General features: G+C 56.7%; 1 protein-coding gene across 3 annotated transcripts; it reads right to left on the minus strand.

Annotated features, from left to right (window-relative positions):
• Positions 1-3,649: 3,649 nt before the first annotated feature.
• Positions 3,650-18,509, minus strand: MFNG (MFNG O-fucosylpeptide 3-beta-N-acetylglucosaminyltransferase). 3 transcript variants are annotated; one of them, XM_007111756.3, is made up of 8 exons: positions 18,072-18,509; positions 13,883-13,931; positions 13,370-13,472; positions 12,805-12,958; positions 9,944-10,029; positions 7,897-8,062; positions 6,059-6,144; positions 3,650-4,607 (listed from the first exon to the last, which is right to left on the minus strand). In XM_007111756.3, the coding sequence occupies exons 1-8, from the start codon at positions 18,324-18,326 to the stop codon at positions 4,541-4,543; spliced, it is 966 nt and encodes a 321-aa protein (XP_007111818.2). In that variant the 5' UTR covers positions 18,327-18,509; the 3' UTR covers positions 3,650-4,540. The 3 variants fall into 3 exon arrangements, with proteins under 3 accessions (XP_007111818.2, XP_028346123.1, XP_028346122.1); XM_028490322.2 differs by having other exon boundaries at positions 13,873-13,931; positions 18,072-18,285; XM_028490321.1 differs by lacking the exons at positions 3,650-4,607; positions 6,059-6,144 and adding an exon at positions 7,655-7,702.
• Between the last annotated feature and the right edge of the window lie 4,034 nt (positions 18,510-22,543).

A 22,543-nucleotide genomic window follows, 5' to 3' on the forward strand; every position in this document is an offset into this window, starting at 1 on the left:
ATCCCCCTGCACCTCCACGTGGCTGCTGGGCAGGACCGGTGGGACAGGGCTCAGTACTGGAAGGAAAGCTACAGCGTTTAGTGGGGGAGTTTGCCACCTGGAGCCTGTCCTGTCCACACGTGGGTGGGCCATGAGTGGTCTTATAGGCATATAGGCTTTGAACCCCTCTCTTCAAAGAAAAACGGAAAACAGATTCCAACTATATGCCATTCTGGAAAAGGCAAAACAATGGAGACAATAAAAAGATCAATGGTTGCCAGGAGTTTGAGGGGAGAGGGAAGATGAATACACAGAATACAGAAGTTTCTACGACCGGTGAAAATACTTTGTATGACATTATGATGAGTTTATGTCATCATACTTTTGTCCAAACCCATAGAACGTACAACACTATTCACTTCATAAAGTGAACCCTAAGATGAACTAGGAACTTTGGTGATTATGATGTGTCCGTGCAGTTCAGCCTTGGTTAAAAAAAAAAGTCTTAAAAAGAATTAACACTGAGGGTAGACGTTTTTGGCAAAACTTTTGTTTCACTTTTATATATGTATACATATTATATATGTGTGTGTTCGTTGGATTGTGATGTAAAATGTACTTTTTAGATTAAAAAAGTTTGCAAGCTACTGTTGTTATACTGGCAAATAAAAGAACAAATTAATCTTAAAAAAATGTCTTTTTAGGGTCCATTTTTATGAACCAGGATCTAAACAAGGTCCATGCACTGCATTTTGTTGCTATGACTCTTAAATCTGTTTTAATCTCTAACATTCCTTCCTCCTTCCCTTTTTTTTTTTTTTTTTTTTTTTTTTTTGCGGTACGCGGGCCTCTCACTGTTGTGGCCTCTCCCGTTGCGGAGCATTCTCTTTTTTATGTCATTTTACTTGTTGAAGAAACCAGGCTCTTTGTCCTGTAGAATTGTCCTCATTGTTGATTGGGTGGATTGAGCCCTCCCGGTGTCATTTTACATGTTCCACTGCTCCCCACCCCCCCCCCCCGCCCATTTCCTGGAAACTGATATTTAGACTCAGAGGGCTGATCTGTGTAGAGTCAATTATTTTGGCAAGCAGACTTCCTGGGTGAAGCTGTGTCCTTCCTAGTGCACCATATCAGGAGCAAGTAAGGTCAGATATTCCTTTTGTGTGTGATACTAAAAATGATCAATGTTACCAGCCTGATCCTTCCATTATAAAGCTTCCCCATCACCTGGTCCCCAAGGGGTTTTAGCACCTTTCGTAAAATCTTAAAACTGACAAAGCTGGAATAGCTCTGAGAAACTCATTCACTCATTTTTCAACTCATCCCACAAATATTTGTTGAGCATCTACTATGCACCAGGCAGTGAGCAGGAGTGAGAAAAACCACCACAATCCCTGGGATCACAGAGCCAACAGTCAGATGGGGGCGAACAACAAATACATGAGCAAGCAGGTACACCAACCAAAGATGTTTAGAGCCATGTAAAGAGCTACCCCAGAGCAAGGTGATGGTGGTCAGGCAGCCACTTTGTGGTGGGTGATCAAGGAGAGCCTCCCTAGGAAAGGACATTGGAGCTTGACAAGAGCGATCCAGTCATGCATTCCAGGGAGAGGGAGAGCTGGGGCAGGCAGAGAAGCTGCACACCCATCAGCAGTAACGAGGAGGCGAGTGTGCTCAGCACCAGTGGGCAAGGGTGAGGGGGCCTGAGGGGAGGCCAGAGAGGAGGCTGCTATGGTAACACAGGAGAGACTGACCATGACCCAGACCAGGTGGCGGAGTGGAGGTGATGGCCAGTCCAGCGCCCCTTCCACCCCCTTTTACAGCCAAGAACACTGAGCTTGGGGAGGGCAGGGAGATAGTGGCTATTGAGTAAAAACCCGCCACAGGAGTTTTCTGTCCAGCATCTCAAAACCGCCCCTGCACACTATGTAGAGGTCATTGTGCCTATTTCACAGGTGAGGCCAGTGAATAGTAGTGAAGTCACCTGCCCAAGGGCATAGAGGCAGAGGGGGAAAGGAGGATAGAGCCCCGGCCTGAGAAGACCCTCTGACCCTGCAGGGTCATCCCATGCTGTGATGACCACTGTGGAGTCTCAAACCTTGGCCCTGGCACCTGAAAGCCCTGTGACCTGGACCAAGGGCCTTCTCCCTGTGCCTCAGTTTCCTAACCGGTGAAATGGGAATGATACTTGCCCAAGGTGCACAGCAAAGCCGAGACAAGGTGGTCCAACCTTGCTCCCAGTCCCTGCCTGTGGGGCCCACACGGGTCACCTTAGCACAGCCTACAGGCAGCTTCACACCCTCCCATACGGACCCACAGAGGGTTAAACTCAGCCTCCCTCCTTCCTCCATCCCAATTCTGATCCTTGCTGACTCTGCTCCCCGCCCTACAGCAGCTATTCTGGGACAATGGAGGCAGCAGATGGCTCGAGTCCTATTCCCTCCGCCCGACCCTCAGAATCTGGGAGCAACCTGCAAATCTGCTGCTGCTTCTAAAAGCGGTCCAGACAGCAGCCTTCCGCGTACAGGGTGGAGAGGACAGCGGCAGTACAACACACTATCCCATCCCCACCGGGCTGTGGGCCCAGGGGCCGCCCCACTCGGCCCGCATCCCACAAACCCAGCATTAGGTCAACCCAGAAAGAAAGGAAGCCCTGTACCTAACAAGCACAGAGCGGCCTCCCTCTGGGTCGGGCTCCTCCTTGGAAAAGAAGGTGCTAAGGCTCCAGTGCTCGGCGGTTCCATCAGCCCAGACAGAGTTGCGGCAGGGACAAGGTCCTTCGAGGGCTGGAGGACGTGCTCCAGAGGAGCCCCCAGTCCCGGCTGCCTGGGCCAGAGGCCCTTTGTCCTCCCTCCCTCCTCCCCTCAGCCCTGAGCCCCACTGTGATGCCAATTCCCCAACATCTCTGAGCATGATGCTGGCGGGGGGCAGACAACTTCCCTTCCTAGCCCTCCCCACAGGAACCATCAGGCCGGAAATTTCACCATGATCACTTTCATTCAGTCATGCAACCTCTTTGGGACATGAAATTCTAAGAGCATTTACCTTTCCTCAGCTCCTACCTGGGCTGTCAAAGTGCCCTTTTATCTGATACCAGAGGCTGAATCCCTTAGCTCCATTCAGCCTTCCTTGATTCTCTGGCCACGCCAACCCAGGCCCTGAAGACGGATAAAAGGAAGAATCGTCCCCAGCAAACCAGCACCTCATAGCACACAGATATTCACACGCGTGCACATCACACACACACACAGGTGTGACACAGGCACAAACACATCCATATACCCCACATATGTCCTTAGGCACAGACGAGCATAGAAGGGTGTACGGCACATGCGCACTCTTATATGCCCTGGCATGCAGTGACACAGCACACACTACTTACCATCACTGTTCACTGAGCCATTCCTTTCTCCATGCTGTGCCCTTTACAAACTCTGCATCATTTCACCTACAACCCGCGAGGTAGGTATTCCTTTTCTCATATATAAAATGAGCAAACGGGCCAGAGAGACCAAGTGGATTCCTCAAGGCCACACAGCCAGCAAGGGTAGGGCAGGGCTCTCTAGCCGAGGGACCCAAATCAACACCACTGCGACAGACAGATCAAAGACCCTGCCCCGGTCAGGAACGACTTTGGCTGCATGTAACGGAAAACTGAACCAAGAGAGGCTTAAACAAATAAGGGTTTAATATTCTTACACAACCAGATGTTGGAAGGGACAGCTGTGGATGATTGTCTTGGCCTTTCCTTCATGGTAGCAAGGTGGCTGCCCTAGACCCAGACATCACACCCACATTCACAGCAGGAAGATGGGGTCTGGGGCTGCAAAACCTCCCCCAGAAGCCTCTCTGCTGGCTTTGCTTAATTTGCACTAACAGACAGAGCTCTGGCTCTGGCCAGAGCTGGGTCATATAGTAGCTCCTAACAGAAAGGGAAGCTGGGAAAGTGAGCAAAAGGACCATCATGATTGGCTAGGACCCGTTCTGATTCATCATCTGGGTCTGGACGTGCGGACGCTCCAAACAAAATCGGGTGGGGAGCAGGGACTGGAGACTGGTCAGCAATAACAGTATCTGCCGCAGACCCTGGATTCTGCCCTCCTTCCACCTGCGTCCCCTCGGTGGTTGGGGATCCAGCCGAGGAAGCCAGGAGTGGGTGGCCCAGCGCTTGACCCCGGGAGAGTGACTGAGGGACCAGAGGTGGGGGCTCTGACCACACCAAGGGACCCATGTAATTCTCTGGAGAGTTAGGACTCCTGAGCCCAAGCAGCTCAAGGACCCCTACCCTTGTTCAGTTCAGCCACCTAAGGCCCATGGAAGTCCAGCCCCTGAGGCCTCTCTGGCCCTCACGTGGTGCACCTGGTCCTGGGCTGTCCAGCCCACCTCCCAGGGGCTTGGGATGCCTTTACCGCCAGCCAACATCCAATCCTGGGCCTGCCCACCACAGACGCCCTGCCAGGGACTGCTGCCCACACGGGAACTGCCACGGGCCCTCAAGGCCGCCTGGGAGGCTAAGGACAACCAAAGTCTTCAGTTCAACCTTTGCCTGGAGGTTCAGGGTTCATCGGGCCACCAGCTGTGGGCACCAGGGAGTATCCGGGTAGAGGAGACAATGGAGGGAGCGAAACCTGTGGAGAGACCAGAAATGGACAAGACGGGTCACTCCCAGGGGTTCCTGGGGAGCGCGTCACAGAGATGCTCTGGAGCGGGGTTTTTCCGCCTCAGCACGATGGACATTGGGGGCCAGATAATTCTGTTGTGGGGCTGTCCTGTGCATTGTAGGATACATAGCAGCATCCCTGGACTCCACCCACTAGACGCCAGCAAGCATCCCCGAGTCTTAACAATCAAAAATGCCCCCCCACGCTGCCAGTTGTCCCTTAGTGGGGGGCATGGGGGGGAGTTGCAAAATGGTCCCTGGTTGAGAACCACTGGTTTATAAAGACTTCAAAAGCCAGAGAAACCATGAAGAGGCCTCCGCTGAGGCCACACCCTCTGACCGCACATATCTGAGTCCCCAGTTGGCTCCAGCCCCATTAGGTAGCAACCTGTAGATTCTAAATCTTCAGGCTTTGAGAGAATTTAACACCAATTCTTAAACGTCTTGGCAGTATAGCCATAGCTTGCACACCTCCACTGATGGGGAGCTCACTCTATTAGAAGGCAGCTCCTTTCCTCTTAGAAATTGAGCCAAACTCTGTCTCCTTGTAATGTCCAACTTGTTCAACACAGCCCTGGTCCTGGCAGCCCTGGGATAGCTGTTGAGTCCTCTGCCCCCAGCCAGACAGCTCTGCAGAATTTCAGCGGCAGGAGTGCTGGCTCCCCTAAGGATTACCCTACAGATAAATCCAAAGTCCAGACAGAGCCTACAAGGCCTGCGGGGGCATGGGGGAGGGCGTTCCCTGCCACCTCCCCAAGTGAATCTGACACCACTCTCCTCTCTTCTCCCACATTCCAGCCACACTGGCTTCTTTTACTTCCTTAAGTAGGTCTCGCTCCCCTGCCACAGTATGTCACAGGCTGTGCTCTGAGCTGCCCTACAGCAATCGGGGCTGGGGGTGGGACGGAGGGGGCTGGGCTGAGCAGCCCTAATCTCCCCAGGGAGTCTTTGGGGACAGTACTGGAAGGTGCCTAAGTGGCATTCTAGCCCCCATTCCAACCCTCTATCCATCGAAAAGTATCATCACAGAAACAAAGAGCCTAAGAAAGATTTTCTTTTCATTTCCCCATGAGTGCCTGGAGCTCCTCCATTAGAGCATCTCCTTTGCTCAGTGAAGAGAGCTCAGTCTTTCACAGGCTCCCAGAGGATCACGCCTGGGAGAGCCCTTCAAATCCACATCGCTCAGCCTCCTTGTGTTACAAATGGGGCGACTAAGGTCCAGAGAGGGCAAGGCACCTGCCCAAGGTCACACAGCAAGCCAGTGACAGAGCGGAGACTGAAATCCACTCCCTCCACTCCCAGCTCTGCGCTGTCAGCCACTGGCCTCTCTCACTTCCCTCCCTCCCGGCTCCCCCATCTTTGGATGCCTGGACGCAGGCCCCACTCCTCCCATCCTACAGTTTCAGCCTCCAGACCCACCTGGAGGAGTCCTCCTCAGGGGAGAAGGGGCCGTGGAGCTTAATGACGTTGAGTTTCCCCTCAAAGACGCCATAGCTGAGGGTGACCTGCGCAGAGAGATGCAGAGAAGAGAGTGAAGGGTGCGGGGTGTCCCACTGGCGACCCCACAAGGGGGCAGCGTTTGGGCAGAAACAGAGAAGGCACAGAAGGCATTTTGAGGGGCACAAAAAGCCTGCCTCTGCACCTGAAATTCCACCGTCAGCACCGTCAGGTGCTCCGCTGAGGGCCCCACCCCACTCCCCTTTGACCATAATCCCACTTGTGGCCCCAACGGTCCAGTTTACTAGGGAGGCTGGAACGAGTCCCTCATCTACAGATCGGGAAACTGAGGCTCAAGGCGGGAAAGCACCTTTCCAGGAAGTTGCATGCCTGAACGGAGGTTTCCTGAGACCCACTCTAGGGCCTGGGCAATCCGTCTCCACCCGGAGCCTAAGGCCACTCCACGAGAAAGGAGGATGCAGGATGATGACACGCGTCAAGAGGTAGTCAAGCACAGTGGTTAAAGACTGTGGGCTTAGGGGACACCCAAGCAGGGTTCAAATCCCTCTCTGTCCTCTACTGGCTGTGTGCCAGTTAGTTCCACTCTCTGGGCCTCAGTTTCTCCATCTGTAGAATGGGAATACTGTTAGGACTCACCCCCACGTGAATGCTGTGAGGAAGCAGAGAGTTAAAGAAGTTAAGGCCCCCAGTGTGGTGCCCGGCACAGCGGGGGAATCTGAAAACCCCACCTTTAGGGTGGCCTGGTTTTGGCTGTCCAAAATCTGCCCCTCTTTCCTGGCTGTGATCCTAACGGGACCAATCTGCATCCCCGTTCTAGGCCTGGCCAATCAACTCTAACTCTAGGCACTGGTAGGAGACAGGTCACGTGACCCAAGTGGGCCATGTGACCAATGAGCACCAGTCCTGAGATCTGGTGGGAGGAGGAGCTCTCTTCCCATGGGTGGGGTGGAAACCAGGGGCTGCCACCTTGCCAGCACGAGGGTTGAGCCTGCCTGAGAATGAGGCCAACGTGGGGGAGGGCACATGAGAGAGGGGACAGAGTCTGAGCACCCAGACCCTGCCAGATCTAGCAAGTCAGGCCAAGCCCTCAGCTTCTCAGGTACGTGGGCCCATAAATGACCTTTTCTGTTTAGTCTGTTGCCTCTCTGGCACTTGCAGCCAAAAGGGCTCTAACTCACACCATGGGGCAGAAGATCCCAGGGGCCTCCCAGCCAGGACCCTCTATGGAGCTGGAAACCCACCCATGAGTTGGAGGGCGTGTCTGCAAGGCAGAGCCAGTTGGACCTCAGCAGAGTCATTACTTGCCAGGTGCTGGGAGGGGTCCCTACCCCTCCCCCAGCCTGACATTACACTTGGATGTCCCTACGGAAGACCTGGTCCTTCCCAGTGACACCTGGGTGAGAAGGAAAAGCAGCAGTCAGTAGACGGGTAAGCTTTGGTGAAGGAGAGGGCTGCCGATAGGCAGTTGAAAAGGACTGGCCCCTTCAGAGGGTGCGGGGAGGATGAGAGGTCGAAGAGAGGAGAAAGGGAAGGAGGTAGCATGTGGCGAGCTGGGTGGTCTGAACCTCAAGACGAGCTTCATCTCATGCGTGCAGGTCCCTCCAGCTGGTATTTGGGAACCAGATCAAATGATTTTAGCATCATAAATGCAGACGCTTGAGGGTTAGAGGTGGAGAGAGCTGAGTCACTGCATGCCCTCAAGGGGATCCTTTATCACCCTGGGCCTCAGTTTCTCCATCAATAGGTGAGAGCCCCCACAGACACCTTCCCCAGTGCCACCTGCCCCAAGGCTGGCTCACCTGCTTTGGGAGCTGGGCAGCCCCCAGCAGCTGCAGGGTCTCCAGGTGGGAGTGGAAGAGGAGGCTGGGCTGCAGGTGGCCGCCCAGCTTGCACTCGACGATGTAGCCCACAGTGCAGTCGTCAGGCAGCCGGATGAGGGCAGATGTGTCCACGAAGCGGGGGCCACTGAGGGACAGAGTCATGCTGCAGCCACTGGCCTAAGGCCCTCGACACCTAGAGCCCTCCCTGCCTCCCTGAAGACCCTGCCTCCACCAGGGCCAGCTGGGAAAACAGAGCTTGGCTCTAGCATCTGCCTCTTGCATACTGTGTAGCCTTGTGCAAGTCACAAGCCTCGGGGAGCCTCAGTTTCCTCTTCTGTAAAATGGGCATGATAATGGCCCTGCCCTCACAAGGCTGTTGTGAGGATTAAGTGGAGGAAAGGTGAAATGAAGCCCTTTATAAATGTATCCTTTCCTTCTCTCTCTTTCTTTTCATTCATTCACTCATTCATTCATTCTTGAGTTTGAGCATCTACCTGCCGCCAGCCACCATGACACAGAGGCTGAGGACAGAGAGATGAGAAAGAAATGCGTCCTGCCCTCAACAGCAGCCCTGATTCTGGAGGGAGACAGATAGATGAGCAGGTCATTTCAGAGGAGGACTGGTACTAAGTCAGAGGGAAGCACGCGACGTGGGGACACAGGGAGGACAAGGTGGATTCCCAGAGGATGTGGCAGTCTTTTGTTTTGCTCTTTACTTAATCATGGCAGTAGCAGTTTTTAAACAGAGTCTTACAGGATGAGCTGGAGTCAGCCAGGTGCCGAGTAGGGGAGGAGCAGTGTTCCAGGCAAGGGTGTCACCTGACTGCATACCCCACAAACGCCGTGGGGGGTGCCAGGCGGGGCAGCTTGCCCCGCTGCGCAGGATGCCTGACCGAGGGGTCGAGTGGGTGCAGAAACCCAGCTGTTGCTCCCCTCCCCAGGCTGCACCTGCCCAGAGTGGGTACGTTTTTCTAATTCACACAAATGTACCATGGAGGTAGACAGAAGCCTAGATGGGGGCACCCCAGGCCCAGGGATGACCCCTGGTTGTGTGTGCATGCCTGCTGTCGAAAGATACTAGGACAGCACTCCTGCTCCCAGTCAGGGCACAAACTGCCCCCGGAGGGCCCCTCCCGTCCAGGGCAGGGCACGGCCGGCTGGTGTAGTGACAAAGCGCGCAGGCCTTAGAACCAAACCCAGCAGCTGAGTGACCTTGAACCAATTACTTTGCTTAAGCTCTCAGCACCTCAGTTTCCTCAGCCAAGGAGAAATAAGGCCAACACCGCTTCCTCCCTGGGGGCTGTGATACTCTTAGCAAAGCACAGGCCTGGCTCAGAGTCAACCCCCAATTCAAGGTAGTGACACTGATGTGGCTGTTAATAACAATAACAGCCCGCTCGGCAGACCTCAAGAGGCTAGACCTTTGCCACGTCCTCTCTAGAATATCAGTACCCCCACCAGGTACTGAGGGCTTCCACTACTCCCACGATCCCCCTCAGTCTGAGCCCTCTAGGACCATCCCAGCTCAAATTCCACCTCTTCCAGGAAGCCTTCCCTCCTTTCCCCAAGCAGAAGGCCCTACTCCTTCCTCTGAGTGCCCCTCCAGTTGGCCTTCGCCTCCCCTGTGACAGTGACCAGTCAGAAGAGGGCTGAAAACGGGACCTAATGTTTGCTGGGCTCCTGCCAGGTGCCAGCCCAGACACTTTTTCATGTAACCCTTACAACAACCACTGGCCATTGTATTATCAGGTCCATTTTACAGATGGGGGCACTGAGTCTCCTGGAAATTACACAACTTGCCTGTGTGTGGCAGAGTGCACTAGGCGGTGTACCCCCAAGGGCATGGTGACAGGTGGCTTGCTCACCACTAACTGTGTAACTCTGTGATGCAGCGGGAATGAGAGGTAGTTTCTCCTGAGCTCGCTCTCAAGCCCTTCCTGCTGCAAAGGCCCCACCCACACACCAGCCAACACCCCCTCTCTGCACCCCCCCCACCTCTTCCACCAGCCTCTAGGTCTCTGCTTACCTGGCCCATGGGGCCATCTTCAAAGCCAGTTTGCGGTTGATGCAGAAGCCGGCGCCCCCGGTGGCAAACCAGAACTGTACCAGCCTCTGCGGGGAGAGGTGGGGAGGGCCAAAATGTAGGGTGAGCCTGGGGTTGGGGCAACAGCCAGGCCCCCCCCTTACCCCCAAACAGCATGGCTCAAAACTTTTTATTTCACATCTCACTAGAGTCTTCCTACAGCCTGACATTATTGTGCCCATTTTACAGATAAGGAAACTGAGACCCAAAGTCGCATAGCTATTTAAGAATGATGGGGACACCAATTAGACCCCAATCTGGCTGGATTTCAGTTAAAGAGGACACACATTTGTCCACCCAGTGCACCTTATCCCTATCCCCAGAGAAACATCCCCATGTGGTTCAGGAGGGACTGCCCAACACAGCACCTGCTCCCATAGGTCACAGATACAGGTAGGTGCCCCAGGAATGATGGATCACAAGACCACACCTTTGACCCAGTGACTGGCTCAGCAACAGGCACATGACTCAGCCAGCCAATCAGAGTCCTCGCCTGAGTTCCATATGCTGTGACGGAGAGACGCTTTTACAGGGTCACCAGTAAAGATAATCCTGATGCCCTTTACACCGGGCCATGTGCACTGGCCTCGCCACTCCCAACTCCTGGGACCAAGAAAGCTTTTCTGCAAAAGGAGAGAATGAGGTCTCATGGAGGAAAGAGAGAAGGGCAGCCAGGCCTGTGAGCCCCTAAAGCCAGCAAACCCCTTGGCATTTCAATCTTAGCAACCAATACCACCCCTCTGGGGTGTAAACCACTTTCTGCCCTCACCCAACATCACCATGGCCCAAGGCCTCTTCTACCTCCTCTGTGAGGACCTGTGAATTCACCCATGCATTTCCTTAAGGCTTTTGAGAAACACTGAACCTTTTCAGCTGTACCATCTCTTGGTCAAACAAGTGCCCTAAAGTTACCTTCTCCCAAGTACGGAGTTGGTGCTTCATTGATGCGTGTTGCATTGGGTTGGGTCACCTCCCATGATGCAGCAGTGAGAAGAGCCGTGGGCAGGGAGCTGGAAAGTGGAGGGGCCCCCGCCTCCTCCACTGCACAGCTATGTAACCTTGAGAAAGTTCCTGCCCCTCTCTGTACCTCAGATTTGTCACCTGTGAGTACAACATTGGCTCCAGTTCTGAAATCCGATGGTTCTCCTGGCCCAGAGGTGTCCTCCTCCTAAAGACCTCTACGAGCTTACTTCTGGAAACTCTGCCCTCTTAGAGAGAGGTCAGGCCTCAGCCAGGCAGAATGAATGGTTTCTTGAGGACCTGACACACAGGAGGCACCCAATAAATGCTTGTTTAATGAATTAATGAGGGCAGGGCTTCCACTCCCAGAGAACTGTAGCAACATCAGCAGCGACCATGCAAGCACCTAACCCTGAGCACTGACTATGCGGAACCCTGTGCTGCAGGTGAGGGGACCAAGGTGCACAGAACTGAGGTCACTTGACTGAGGTCCCAGAGCTGGGACTGACTCCAAGCCCGAGCCCTTGCCCCCTTTGCTGTCCCACCCTGGGGGATGCCAGGGTCTTAACAGGCCAGGACACTTTGGAGCAGAGTCCTGGGATCCCACTGGTGGGGTGTCTGACAAGCAGGGCATTCACGCACGTTGTGAGGTCGGGGACTGGGTGTGCCCAGGTCTGGGTGTGTCCTGAACCAGCAAGGGAAGAACACAGCTCAGAGATGAGGCTGAGCTGAGTCGGGTGCTGATTGACAATGCTCTCTAGTGTCCACCACGTGGCAGATCCCATTCCAAGCCCTTGGATAGATGACCGCATTTAATTCTTTTTTTGCTCACAACGGCCCTATGAGGTAGTGACTGTTTTCACTGATTTTACAGATAAGGAAACTGAGGCACAGAGAGGTGAGGTGACTTCATTCAAGGTCACAAAGCCAGGAGGTAGCAGGGCTGGTGTGTGAACCCTGGGAGTCAGGTTCCAGAGCGGAGCTCTCAAACCCTTAGGTCAGGGGTGAGGTGGTGTGGGAGTCTGGAGGACCCCACGGTACACCTGGCATCAGCTCGCTCACACACGCTCCCCCAAGGCCCAGGAAGATTTAATTAGGGCTCAGAGGCTGATTAGCTGCAGATAATTAAGGTTCTGTGTTCCCTGCTCTTGGTTTCCCTAGTGAAGCAGATGGTAAGCCTGGGAGGGAGAAAACCCCACAACTGGCCCAGCTCCCGCTCCAGGCACCACGTCTAGAGAGGGGGACCCATGGCCTGACTCTTCACAGGGGCCAAGGGAGCCCTAGGGGCAAAATCTGGCGACCTAAACCTGTCCATTCAGGTCTGGAGCTGAAGCTGGTGCTGGGGACCCTGTTGTGCCAGGTGTCAGCTTAGTGAAATCTGGAAAGAGGAGGGGTGTCTAGAGGAGAGGAGGGGAGGGGAGGGTTCAGGGGCTCCCGGCAGCCACAATTTACTACCCGGCCCAGCAGATTCAGCATTTTAACAATCTGTACAACTACATGGTGATACCAGGTGGCTAGGAGCCCCGCCGTGGAGTCAGGAAGCCTCAACTCACCCCCCAGCATGCTCACTGTGTGACCAGGACGAGCCACTGCTCCTCCGTGGCCGAGGCCCTACTAAGCGCCAGTCTCTGTGCCTTACCTGCATTATCTCAATCTCCCCATTTCATAAAGGAGGAGACTGAGGATCACAGGCGAAGCCACCAGCCCAGACACACCCGGATGCAGCCAAATCTGAAAACCGGAAAACCCACCGGACTCCTCCACAGCCCCGCCCCCGAATGGCCCCGCCCCGAATGGCCCCGCCCCCGGGGCCAGCGGCCAAAGGAGGCAGCGAGGGCACCCACCGTGCGGTTGTTGGGCTGCGGCTCAGAAGCGTGGATAGGCCGGTTCAGGCTGGGCCGGCCGATGTAGACGTCGCGGGTCCACGGAAAGGTTTTTAGCAGCTTCAGCAGCGCCCTCGGGTTCAGATAGTTGTCGTCATCCACATGACAGAACCACCTGTGGGGATGGAATGCGAGACAGTGAACTTGGAGGGGGTTCCCAAGGGCTGCCAGCTTGCCAGATTCTGCCCTGAGCCCTCATAATCAGTCAACAGACTTACGGGGTTGGGGAGGCTAACACTGAAGGCACTGGTGTGTTCTGTGCCAGGCAGCGCCTGGTGTAAGCTCATGAGGAAGTTGTGCCCACTTCACAGGTGGGAACCAAGATTCAGGAAGGTTAAGACACTTGCCCAAGGTCACACAGCCAGTGAATAGCAGAATTTGAATAGCAGAGACAGACCCCAGCAGGCCCTACATGTGATTAAATTCACAGGGCCCGGACAACCTTACTTTTTTGACAAGACACCTCATTTAGGAACTGGCCTGAGGCAAAGGTCACGCCTGCCCCCAAAGACCAAGGTGAACTCACCTCAGTCCGCTGGCCAAGAAGGCATCAAACTCAGCAGCCATCTTGCAGGACAGGGCAGGGTGGCTGTGCTCCGCAGAGCAGTTGGTGACCACGAGGTGGGACCCTGAAGAAGGGAGGACAGGTCAGGGGCCCCTGCCCAGCCCCTCCCAACAGCCCTACACAGTGTGAGAATGCAGAGGAAGGCGGGGCCTCAGAAAGCCTGGAGCAGTGCATCCACTCGCATTTTCCATACAGGGAAGCTGAGGTCAGGGAGGGCTGACCTACCCAGGACCCTGGAGCTAATGGACAGTAGGCCGGGCCGGGACCCACGTGTCCGGGGTCTTGTCTAGCACAGTCCCTCCCCACAACCAAACCCGTTTCCAGGGAAGAAGGCTCCTCCCCTCCTGGGCAAAAGGGGAATCCCCATGTGACAAGGGTGGGCAGCCCTGTTTCCTGGGGAACCCCAGGCCAGGGGACAGCCACCCCAGCTTTCCCTGGCAAGAGCCGAGGGGCCCCCAACCCACCCAGAGTTACCCAGTCTCTCCTGGAGGCCTTCATCCAGGCTGTCGGTGAAGACGAACGTCTAGGAAGGAGAAAGGAATCAGGACTGGGGTCGGCCAAGGAGAGTGCCGGGCAGCCCACAGCCCACCACGGCCAAGTCCAGGTGGATACACACATGGCAGACCTCTGTCCTCCTTCAGTGATGGACACACACCCCTCTCACAGTCACACGCTCCTTTAGGACAACATGACTTTCTCAGCTACCCAACCCCCCCACACACAACACACACAACCCAGCTTTTGTACAACTTCGCAGTATACACCAGCCCATCAGTCTCACGCTCAGCCCCCTTACAGACCAGCACCCACAGGGTCCCTACCAGAGTCACACACCCTTAGCAGAATCACACCTTCATCAACCACACACACACACACACACACACACACATCACATCACACACACACATCACATCACACACACACAAACACATCACACATCACATAACAAACACATCATATCGCACACACATCACACACACACACCATACACACATCACACACACGTCACACACACACATCACATCACACACACATATCACATCACACACACACACATCACATCACACACATAACACATCACATCACACATCACATCACATCACACATCACATCACACACACATCACAGTCCCGCTTGGCCCTTCCACATATACAGAACCCTAAATACTTGTTCAGTAGACAGACCCACACACTAGGACACCAAACTACTTAGGGAGACGGTCACGACTTTCACAGCCACGCAAACTCCCTGCGCAAGTGTCGGGGCCCTTACACATCTCCCAGGTAGGAGAGGTGACCCACCAACAGCATTCATACACCTGGTCCCCCATGACCTCACTAAACCTCCAGACAGGTGTTGTGTTCTGTCCCCTTCACAGATGGCAAAACGGAAGCTAAGTGACGGAGCAAGGCTGTGTGGTTGGCAGGAGGTGAGCTCGGATTTGAACCTAGCCCGGACCTCTCCCCGCCCTCAACTCCCACTACGGCCAGACTTTTCCCTGGGGGTCTAGCAGGCACCTCAGACTGAGGGCGAGAACACCGAGCCCCCAAGCACCCCCAGACCTGGGCTCCTCTCACTCTTCCCCATCTTGCTGGAACCCAACACCTTGGGGTCACCGTGCCTCCTCTCTTTCTCTCACACCCACATCCAGCTGCCAACAAATTCTGTCCACCCAACTTTCAAACCGCCCGGGGAGCACCCTCTCCCTCCAGCCTCACGGCCGGCCCTCGATCCAGCCCACCCTCGTCACCTCCTGCCCGTTTTGCTGCAGTCACCTTTTCCCTGCTCTCCCTGCTCTGTCCTGCCCCACCCCAAGTCTATTTTCAACACAGCCCCCGGGGGAGCCTGTAAAATAAGTCAGACCTTTCTTGCCCTGCTCCCTGGCAAACTTTTGCCACCAAACAGTCACCCAGATAGCGGAACTCTCTCAAGTCTGGAGCGTGGGCCAAATGGGCCAGGGAATGCCTGTGAATGAATCGGTGGGGGGAGGCGGAAGGGAGGGGTCCCCGCAGCAGGGCCCGGGGGCTGAGCAGGGTGCATGAGGCTGGTGTTTCGGTCCCCGGGAATCCTGAAGTTGGCACAGAGCGGCGGGCAGAGTTTCCTCCGAGCTGAAGGTTGCATTTGATTTGTTCAAGGAGGAACTCTGACAATGGTTAAAACCTCGCGGGAAAACAAAGGGACAGACAGCCTGCTGGGGTCAGGGGAGGGGTGGCCGGGGGCCATCTGCTGCAGAGGAGGGGAGATGTGGGGCCATTGTGGCTCCCCCCATCCCCCACCCGCCCTCCTCGAGGACTGTGGGCAAGAGGAAGACCCCCCCTGAATCACAAAACGTGCCTCCCCCAAGCCCACCCCCTTTGCCTGGGACAAAGGCCCCACACGAGCCCCAGCTCGCTGCCACAAAGGCCCACCTGCCACCCGGCTGCCTTAACCAGCTGGGGCGGGTGCCCAGCCCCGGAGTTAACCAGCTCAGGACCGCTGCTGATAGCAGAGCTGAAAGAGGCTCCGAGACCCTCCTGCCCTGTGTGGCTGGGAAAGCTGAGGCTGAACGGTGGAAGGCCTTGGCCAAGGTCACAGGAAGAGATGAGCCAAAGGGTGGAAACGAAGGGGGCCCAGATGCAGCGGCAAGAGTGGGTCTCTCTGTCTCCTCTCCTCTTCCTCTGAGTATCTTTCCTTTTTTCAATTCTGCCTTAAAGGACAAGATTTCTAGACTCTGCCCCTTGTGCTAGGGGCAGGGGTGGGAGGAGTGGGAGTGTCCAACTGAGTGAATTCATCTCCTACCTCTGCTTAACCTTGCTCAGTTTCCCCACCTGTAAACTGAGAATATCAATACCTACCACTCGGGTTACTGTGAGGGTTCAATAGAGTGATGCACCCGATATGCTGTCACTTAGATGCTGAGCAGCTGGCAGGTACTCCCTCTGGCTGCCTGGTTAGCATCTGGGACTGAGCTCAGGGCACAGAGGGGGGCTGCTTGCCTCTCCTCTGCCGGCCTGGTCCTGCCAGGCCCAGACACCCAGACTGGAGGCCCAAGTGACTAGGCAGCTCTGGGATCCCGGGTCTCAGCAGAGAAGGAGGGGCCCCAGCGGGAGACGGCAGCCGGGTCCTACTGGGCTCTGCCCACGCAGGCCTTCGGGGCAAGCACTTCCTCCTCTCTGGCCTCAGTTTCCTCATCCGGAGCGAGCACACCACCATAGTGATCAAGACGAGACAGGAAAGGGCCCCTGACCACGTGAGGCCATGCTCCCGGGTACACACAGACACAGCACCATAAACAGGAAGGTCTGCGGGGAGGGCCGGGCTTGGCGGCTTCCGCAAGTGGAACCAGAATCTCCCCAAGATGAGAAGCTGTGCAGAGCCCCAGGGGAGAGCCTGGGGTGCTGGGGGTACAGCAAGGAAAGGGTTAATACCGGGTGCTAGGAAATCAGGGCAGGGGTGCCCCCTCCCCAGGGGGCCCTGGCCTCTTCCAGGCACCACCTCCCCGCTCCTTGGTCTCCAGGAGCCCCCAACCCCCTCCGAAGGCTCGTCACTTCTACTGAGCCAAAGTGGGGACAGTGTGTGTGTGTGTGTGTGTGTGTGTGTGTGTGTGTGTGTGTGTGTGTGAGAGAGAGAGAGAGAGAGAGAGAGAGAGAGAATCTGCCTCTCCACCTCCCCCGGGGATGACTCCCAGCACCCCCAAATCACTGACTTTGCTTGAGGAGGGCACTGGATGTGAGGAGGGGAAGAGCCAGAAGGGACTCAGCGTGTCAGAGCCACCTCCCCAGAAAGACAAAAGCCACGCACCCGTGACACACACGCCTCTTGTCACGGCACATCTAACACTGACACTGGCTCCATGCACGTGAGTGTGCACGCGGGTGTACACACACACACACACACACACACACACACACACACACAAACAATCCCACATGCCGGGCAGACCTCTGGGCTGACTCTTGCCCACCACTACCTCAGCCACCACCATCACAGCACACACCCCACCTCCCTCGCTCGGAAACTGCCCCACAGGAAATGGAGCACAGGAGGCGAGGTGCCACCGCCCTGGCCACAGCCTGGGCAGCAGAGGCGTGGGGGCAGGGGCTGTCAGGAATTCTGAAAGGATGCCCCCCTGCCGCTCTCCCCGAACAGGCCCCCCCCACCCAGACCGTCCCCTCCTCAGCGGCTCGGTCCCCGTGCTCCACCCTCACAGCCAGGGCAGCGGGACAGCACCAGGGCCTGGACAGGGGGCCGCCTGGCCCGGGCGCGTGTCAGAGCCAGGACCTCTCGGGGGCCTCTGTCCCGGCTGCCCGACACCCCCCATTGCCCCCGATGCCAGGCTGGGCCAGGGTGGGCAGGAACGAAACCTGTGCCAGGACAACCAGGGAATAGAGGGACCACCCCCGAGAAGGGACCCAGGAGCCCGGGGTAGGGGCCCAGCCTGGCCCCAAAAGAAACGAAGCAGTGGGCCTGAGGAGCACCTGGCTCCGGGGCCAGCAAGGGACACAGTCAGGGCCGCAGGAGCCCCCGATCCTTCCAGGAAGGAGCGAGAAGACAGCCCAGGTGGGGCAGGCGGGTGAGCAGCTTCCCCCTCGAGGCCGCCAGGGACCCCAGCTCGGTAGAAAGTCCTCTGTGAGTCCCTCAGACCAGAGGCCACTCCTGGGGCCCGCAGTCCCCCACTTGTCACCTGTTCCCTGGTCCTGGAGACCCACGTGTCGAGCAGCAGCTCCAGGCGGGAGCGGTGGAAGGCCCGGGTTGTCTTGACCGCGATGAAGACATCGTGCAGCTGCAGCTCGGGGGGCCGAGGGCTTGGCGGGCTCAGCCCGGGGGTCTCCGGCACGCCCTGCGGGGATGGGCTTGAGTAGTACCGTAGGGAGAGGAGCCCCATGCACAGAAGGGTGAGGAGGACTCCAGCCAGGCCCCGGAGGAGCCGGCACTGCATTGGCCCTGGGACCCCACACGGCTCAGCCCCCAAATCCCAACCAGACGGGGAGGGGAGGCTGGTCAGGCGGGAGCCCCGGCAGAGGCAAAGGTCTGCCAGGCATGGGGGGCAGGCCAGGAGGGGAGAGGTGGGAGTCGGTGCCCTGGACCCGGAGGCCGAGCCATGGCAGCCCCGCTGCCGCTGCCGCCAGCCCTCCACCTGCTCCCGGGCCCTCCCTCCCACGGCTGGCTCTGGGGCGCCTGGCCCCGCCCCTGCCTCCAGGGCAGCCCAGGGGCGGGGCCGGCCCAGGGGAGCCCAGAGGTGGCTGAAAAAGTGTCACCGGCTGAAGGGACAGCCCGGCCCCGCCCGCTGCTGCAGGGGGGGTGGGGGCAACAACCACCCCTCCATGCCAGATGGAAGGGAGGGGCCCTCCAGCCTTCCCACTCCCCAGAGACCCCCGGCTAAGCTCATTCAATACCCAGTATCTTCCGGTGTCCAGCCTCCCAGCTTTTGCTCACGCTGTTCCTCGCCCTGGATGCTCTTCCCCAGCCCCCACCATCCTCACCCACGTTCCTTCCACCAGGCTTAATTCTATTTGGACTTCAAGGCTCAGCTCAAGGGTTCCCTCCTCCAGGAAGCCTCCCAGCCTCTGGGGCTCCCACAGTAGTTAGCTCAGTTCCTCTGGTCTTCACAACAGTGTTAGAATTATTTCCAGTTCATAGCTGGGCACATAAGGCTCAGAATGATCTAAGATGATCCAGCAGCTCAGCCACAGAGCCAGGTAGAACCCAGGTCACTGGCCCTCGTCTGGCCCACCAGAGGCCCCTGAGGGTGCCTGTCCTGCTGTGGCCCACTGCAGCCCATCTTGCTCAGCAGTCTTTATTGCTGCCTCTCTCCCGGCCAGGCCAGTGGACAGAGGACCTTCTGCAGCTACCACCTCTGTCTTGTTTTGTACAAGGTCACTCATAGCTTGTCCTCCCTCCGCTAGAAACCTGATGGCTCCCATCTCCCTCAGAACAAAAGTCAAAGATCAGACACCAGCCTACAGGCCCTGTGTAAGGGGGGGCCCTGTTAGCTCCAACCCCATCTCCTACCATCTTCCCCTTGCCTCCTCACTCCAGACCCAGTGGGCTTCTGGCCAGTTCAGGGACACACCCACCTCAGGACCTTTGCACATGCTGTTCCTGCCTGGGTCTCTCCCTAGAGATCCATACACCTCACCCTCACCTCTTTCAAGTTTACACAAACGTCTTCTACGTGAAGCCTTCCCAGACCACTTTATTTAAATTGGAATCCCTTCTCCCCCGTCCTTCACAGCACCACCACCCCCGGCCCCTTTTTCTGCTATGTTTTCTCCATAGCACTTTTCATCTTCCAACATCCTGTATATTTTATTTATTACCTGTCTTCCTCATGAGACTATCAGGGCAGGGATTTCTGTTTATTCACTGAATCCCCAGTGCCCAGAACAGTGCCTGGCACATGGTAGGAGCTCAATCGATATTTGTTAATTAAACACAAGAAAGTACCAGATGGCTGGTGAATTGCATTAGCCCCATAAAGGGAGAGGAAAGGAAAAGCAACCCTTCTGAGTCACCGTTCTATGAGCCAGCCCCGTGCCAGTCCCCTTCACAGTCTGTCTCCTCAGAATGGCATCACCAAGGGATGATCCCGTGCTTCATGCCACACAAACCAGGGTTCAAATCCTGATTGGGGCATTCCCTAGCTGTGTGACTCTGGGCAAGTTACTTCACCTCTCTGAACTTTACTTTCATTTGTCAGATGGGGACAAAAATAAGACTCGGTGAAGATTAAAGGATTGGTGGGCTTCTCCACCCCCACGGAAAGGGCACCTAAGATGGGACCAGCTACTGGGCTCCTGCATCTTCACCCAGACTCATATGTCCATAGACCAAGCACTAGGCCAGGCACACAGCAAGGAAGTGGGGAGGTTTGTTTACCCAAATGAGCATGACCCAGTCTCCATGGCCAGGGAGCCCAGAGCCACCCACAGAGACCCACCATCCTGCCACAAAGCAGAGCATGGCATGGCCCAGGAGAATTCCCAGGGGCTGGGAGAATCAGGCAGGCTTTGCGGAGATGGTGTCTGAGCCAGACCTCAAATTTAAGCAGCCCCCGACCCCTGGACTTGGACTTCTCAGCCTCATTTCCTACCACTCCCCAGGTGGCCAATCTCAACCCATTTTCTGCCTCTGAGCCTTTGCTCTTGAGGTTCCCTCCACCTAGTATACCCACTCCCCCAAAACCTCCTAGGAGCCTGCCCAAATTCATCACTGTGACTCAGGACAGTCATAGGAGGACCAAGAACATATAGGTATGTAAGTCCAATAAGTGCTTCCTGAAGAAAGGAACCCCACAACGCAAGCTCAAGGAGCACCTCCTGCAGCAAGGCCACCTAGATTTCTCCCATTGGAGGTGACCATCCTCTCCAGTGAAGCAGTTTCAGGGACCTGGTAATACACTGAGGGTTTGCTCTTAGTCCCCTGGATTCAGCAGCCGGGCCCCTTAGCCTAAGACCACACCCTGCTGGCTTGGCATCCCCACTCCAGGGGACGCTCCTTTGATGATCAGACACGAGCAGAGCTGAGCGCAGGGGTGGCCCATCTGTGGGGCCCTCCTCCAGTCATTCCGGGGCAGGTAAGGTGATGCCGGCACAGATGGCAGGCAGCTCCGGGATGAGTCAGGAGCGAAATCTGACCCTCCCCACGGGAGAGTGGGAACCTGAAAGGTGGTATCAACCTGAGCTCGTGGTGGCAACAAGTGGGGGGATGGAAAGGGGGCCCCGGGCCAGGGATGCAAGCAAGCAAAAGGCCACCAGCTTCTATGACAAACTGTTTAATGTTCCATAATGTGCAGCTTCTAAGTGAAAAAGGCCCGTTAAAAATCTACGAGCTGTACATTCTGGTAATGGGGCCCCCTCCCCGGCCGTCCCTCCGAGAGGCAGGGCAGGGCAGGGTACAGGCGCCGTGAGAACATGGTCCTGGGTGTGCTCACCAGGAACACACGCGGGTCAGTGCCCAAGGGTCACGGGGGTGGGGGCATGATATTTACACAGGGGAGAACCACGGACACACGTGTGACCGGAAGACACGAGGGGCACAGGCGACAGTGGACCCGGGAAGCCACAATGCCCCCGTGGAGGTATACACAAGGGATGTGAGCTGGACGGGTGGGCACCACACATGACGGGCTCAGGGCTCCTGTGAACAGAAGAGGCCGTGGAGCCGGGAGACCTCGTGTGCCAGGGGGAGGGGCAGACGCGAGCCGGCCCCATGGGAACTTGGGTGTGCAAACCAGTGCACGGGGTGAGAACGCAGATGCTCCAAGGTGAGCGACGAGGGAGAGGCCACAGACGTGTGCATGAGACCCACGAGATGGGTCCGTGGAGACACGGTGCCACGGGAAGGCCCAGAGCAGCAAGTACTGGGACGGAAGGGAGCTCTGCCCCGGGGGCTCCTCCGGGTGAGAGAGCCCGGAGCGCAGAGCCAAGGGCCCCACGTCGAGCGTCTCGGGGTCTAGGAAGGCTCAGGATGGGGAGGACCCAGCACCACGGCACACACCAGGGTCCCCGCTGGGGGCTGTTTCTGAAGTGCGTGAGGAAGGCACAGGCATCAGAGGAGACTCCTCAGGCCTCGCTGCTGCCGCCGACGCCTCTGCCGCGGCCACGCTCCACCCACACGAGGCGGGCCTGCTCCTGCAGGATGCGGCCACGCACCACCTTGGCCAGCTCCTCTGGGTGGCCCCACTCGTGGGCCGCTACCTGCACCCAGGAGCAGGGCAGCCCCCAGAGCACCTGCTCCGAGCCTCGGCATTGCCGCAGCAGCTCTGAGTCCCGCCAGCCCGGCCGGCCCAGCAGACCCCTGCCGAGAGACAGGAAGGTGGGCGGTGGTCAGAGTGGCGCATAAAGATGGACAGTGAGACAGAGAGAGAGGGACAGACTACGATAGGAGAGTCAGAGGGAGAGGACGGACGGCGGGAGACAGAAAAGGGACAGAAGGCAAACTAAGAGATGGAGAAGAGGAGGAGACGGAGAGAGGGAAGGACAGAGACAGAGACACAGGCACCCAAAGAGGAGAAAGCGCTGGGGTCCTCCCCATCCTGCCGGCCCATCTCACCTGACTTCCCGGACATTCTTCTCAGTCACCTCCACGTGGATGACGATGGGGTAGATCTCGTTCTGGACCAGCTCCCGCACGCCCCGAACACCCAGCTCCAAC

This window comes from Physeter macrocephalus, chromosome 6, assembly GCF_002837175.3.
Source record: "Physeter macrocephalus isolate SW-GA chromosome 6, ASM283717v5, whole genome shotgun sequence".
NCBI classification, from domain to species: Eukaryota; Metazoa; Chordata; class Mammalia; order Artiodactyla; family Physeteridae; genus Physeter; species Physeter macrocephalus.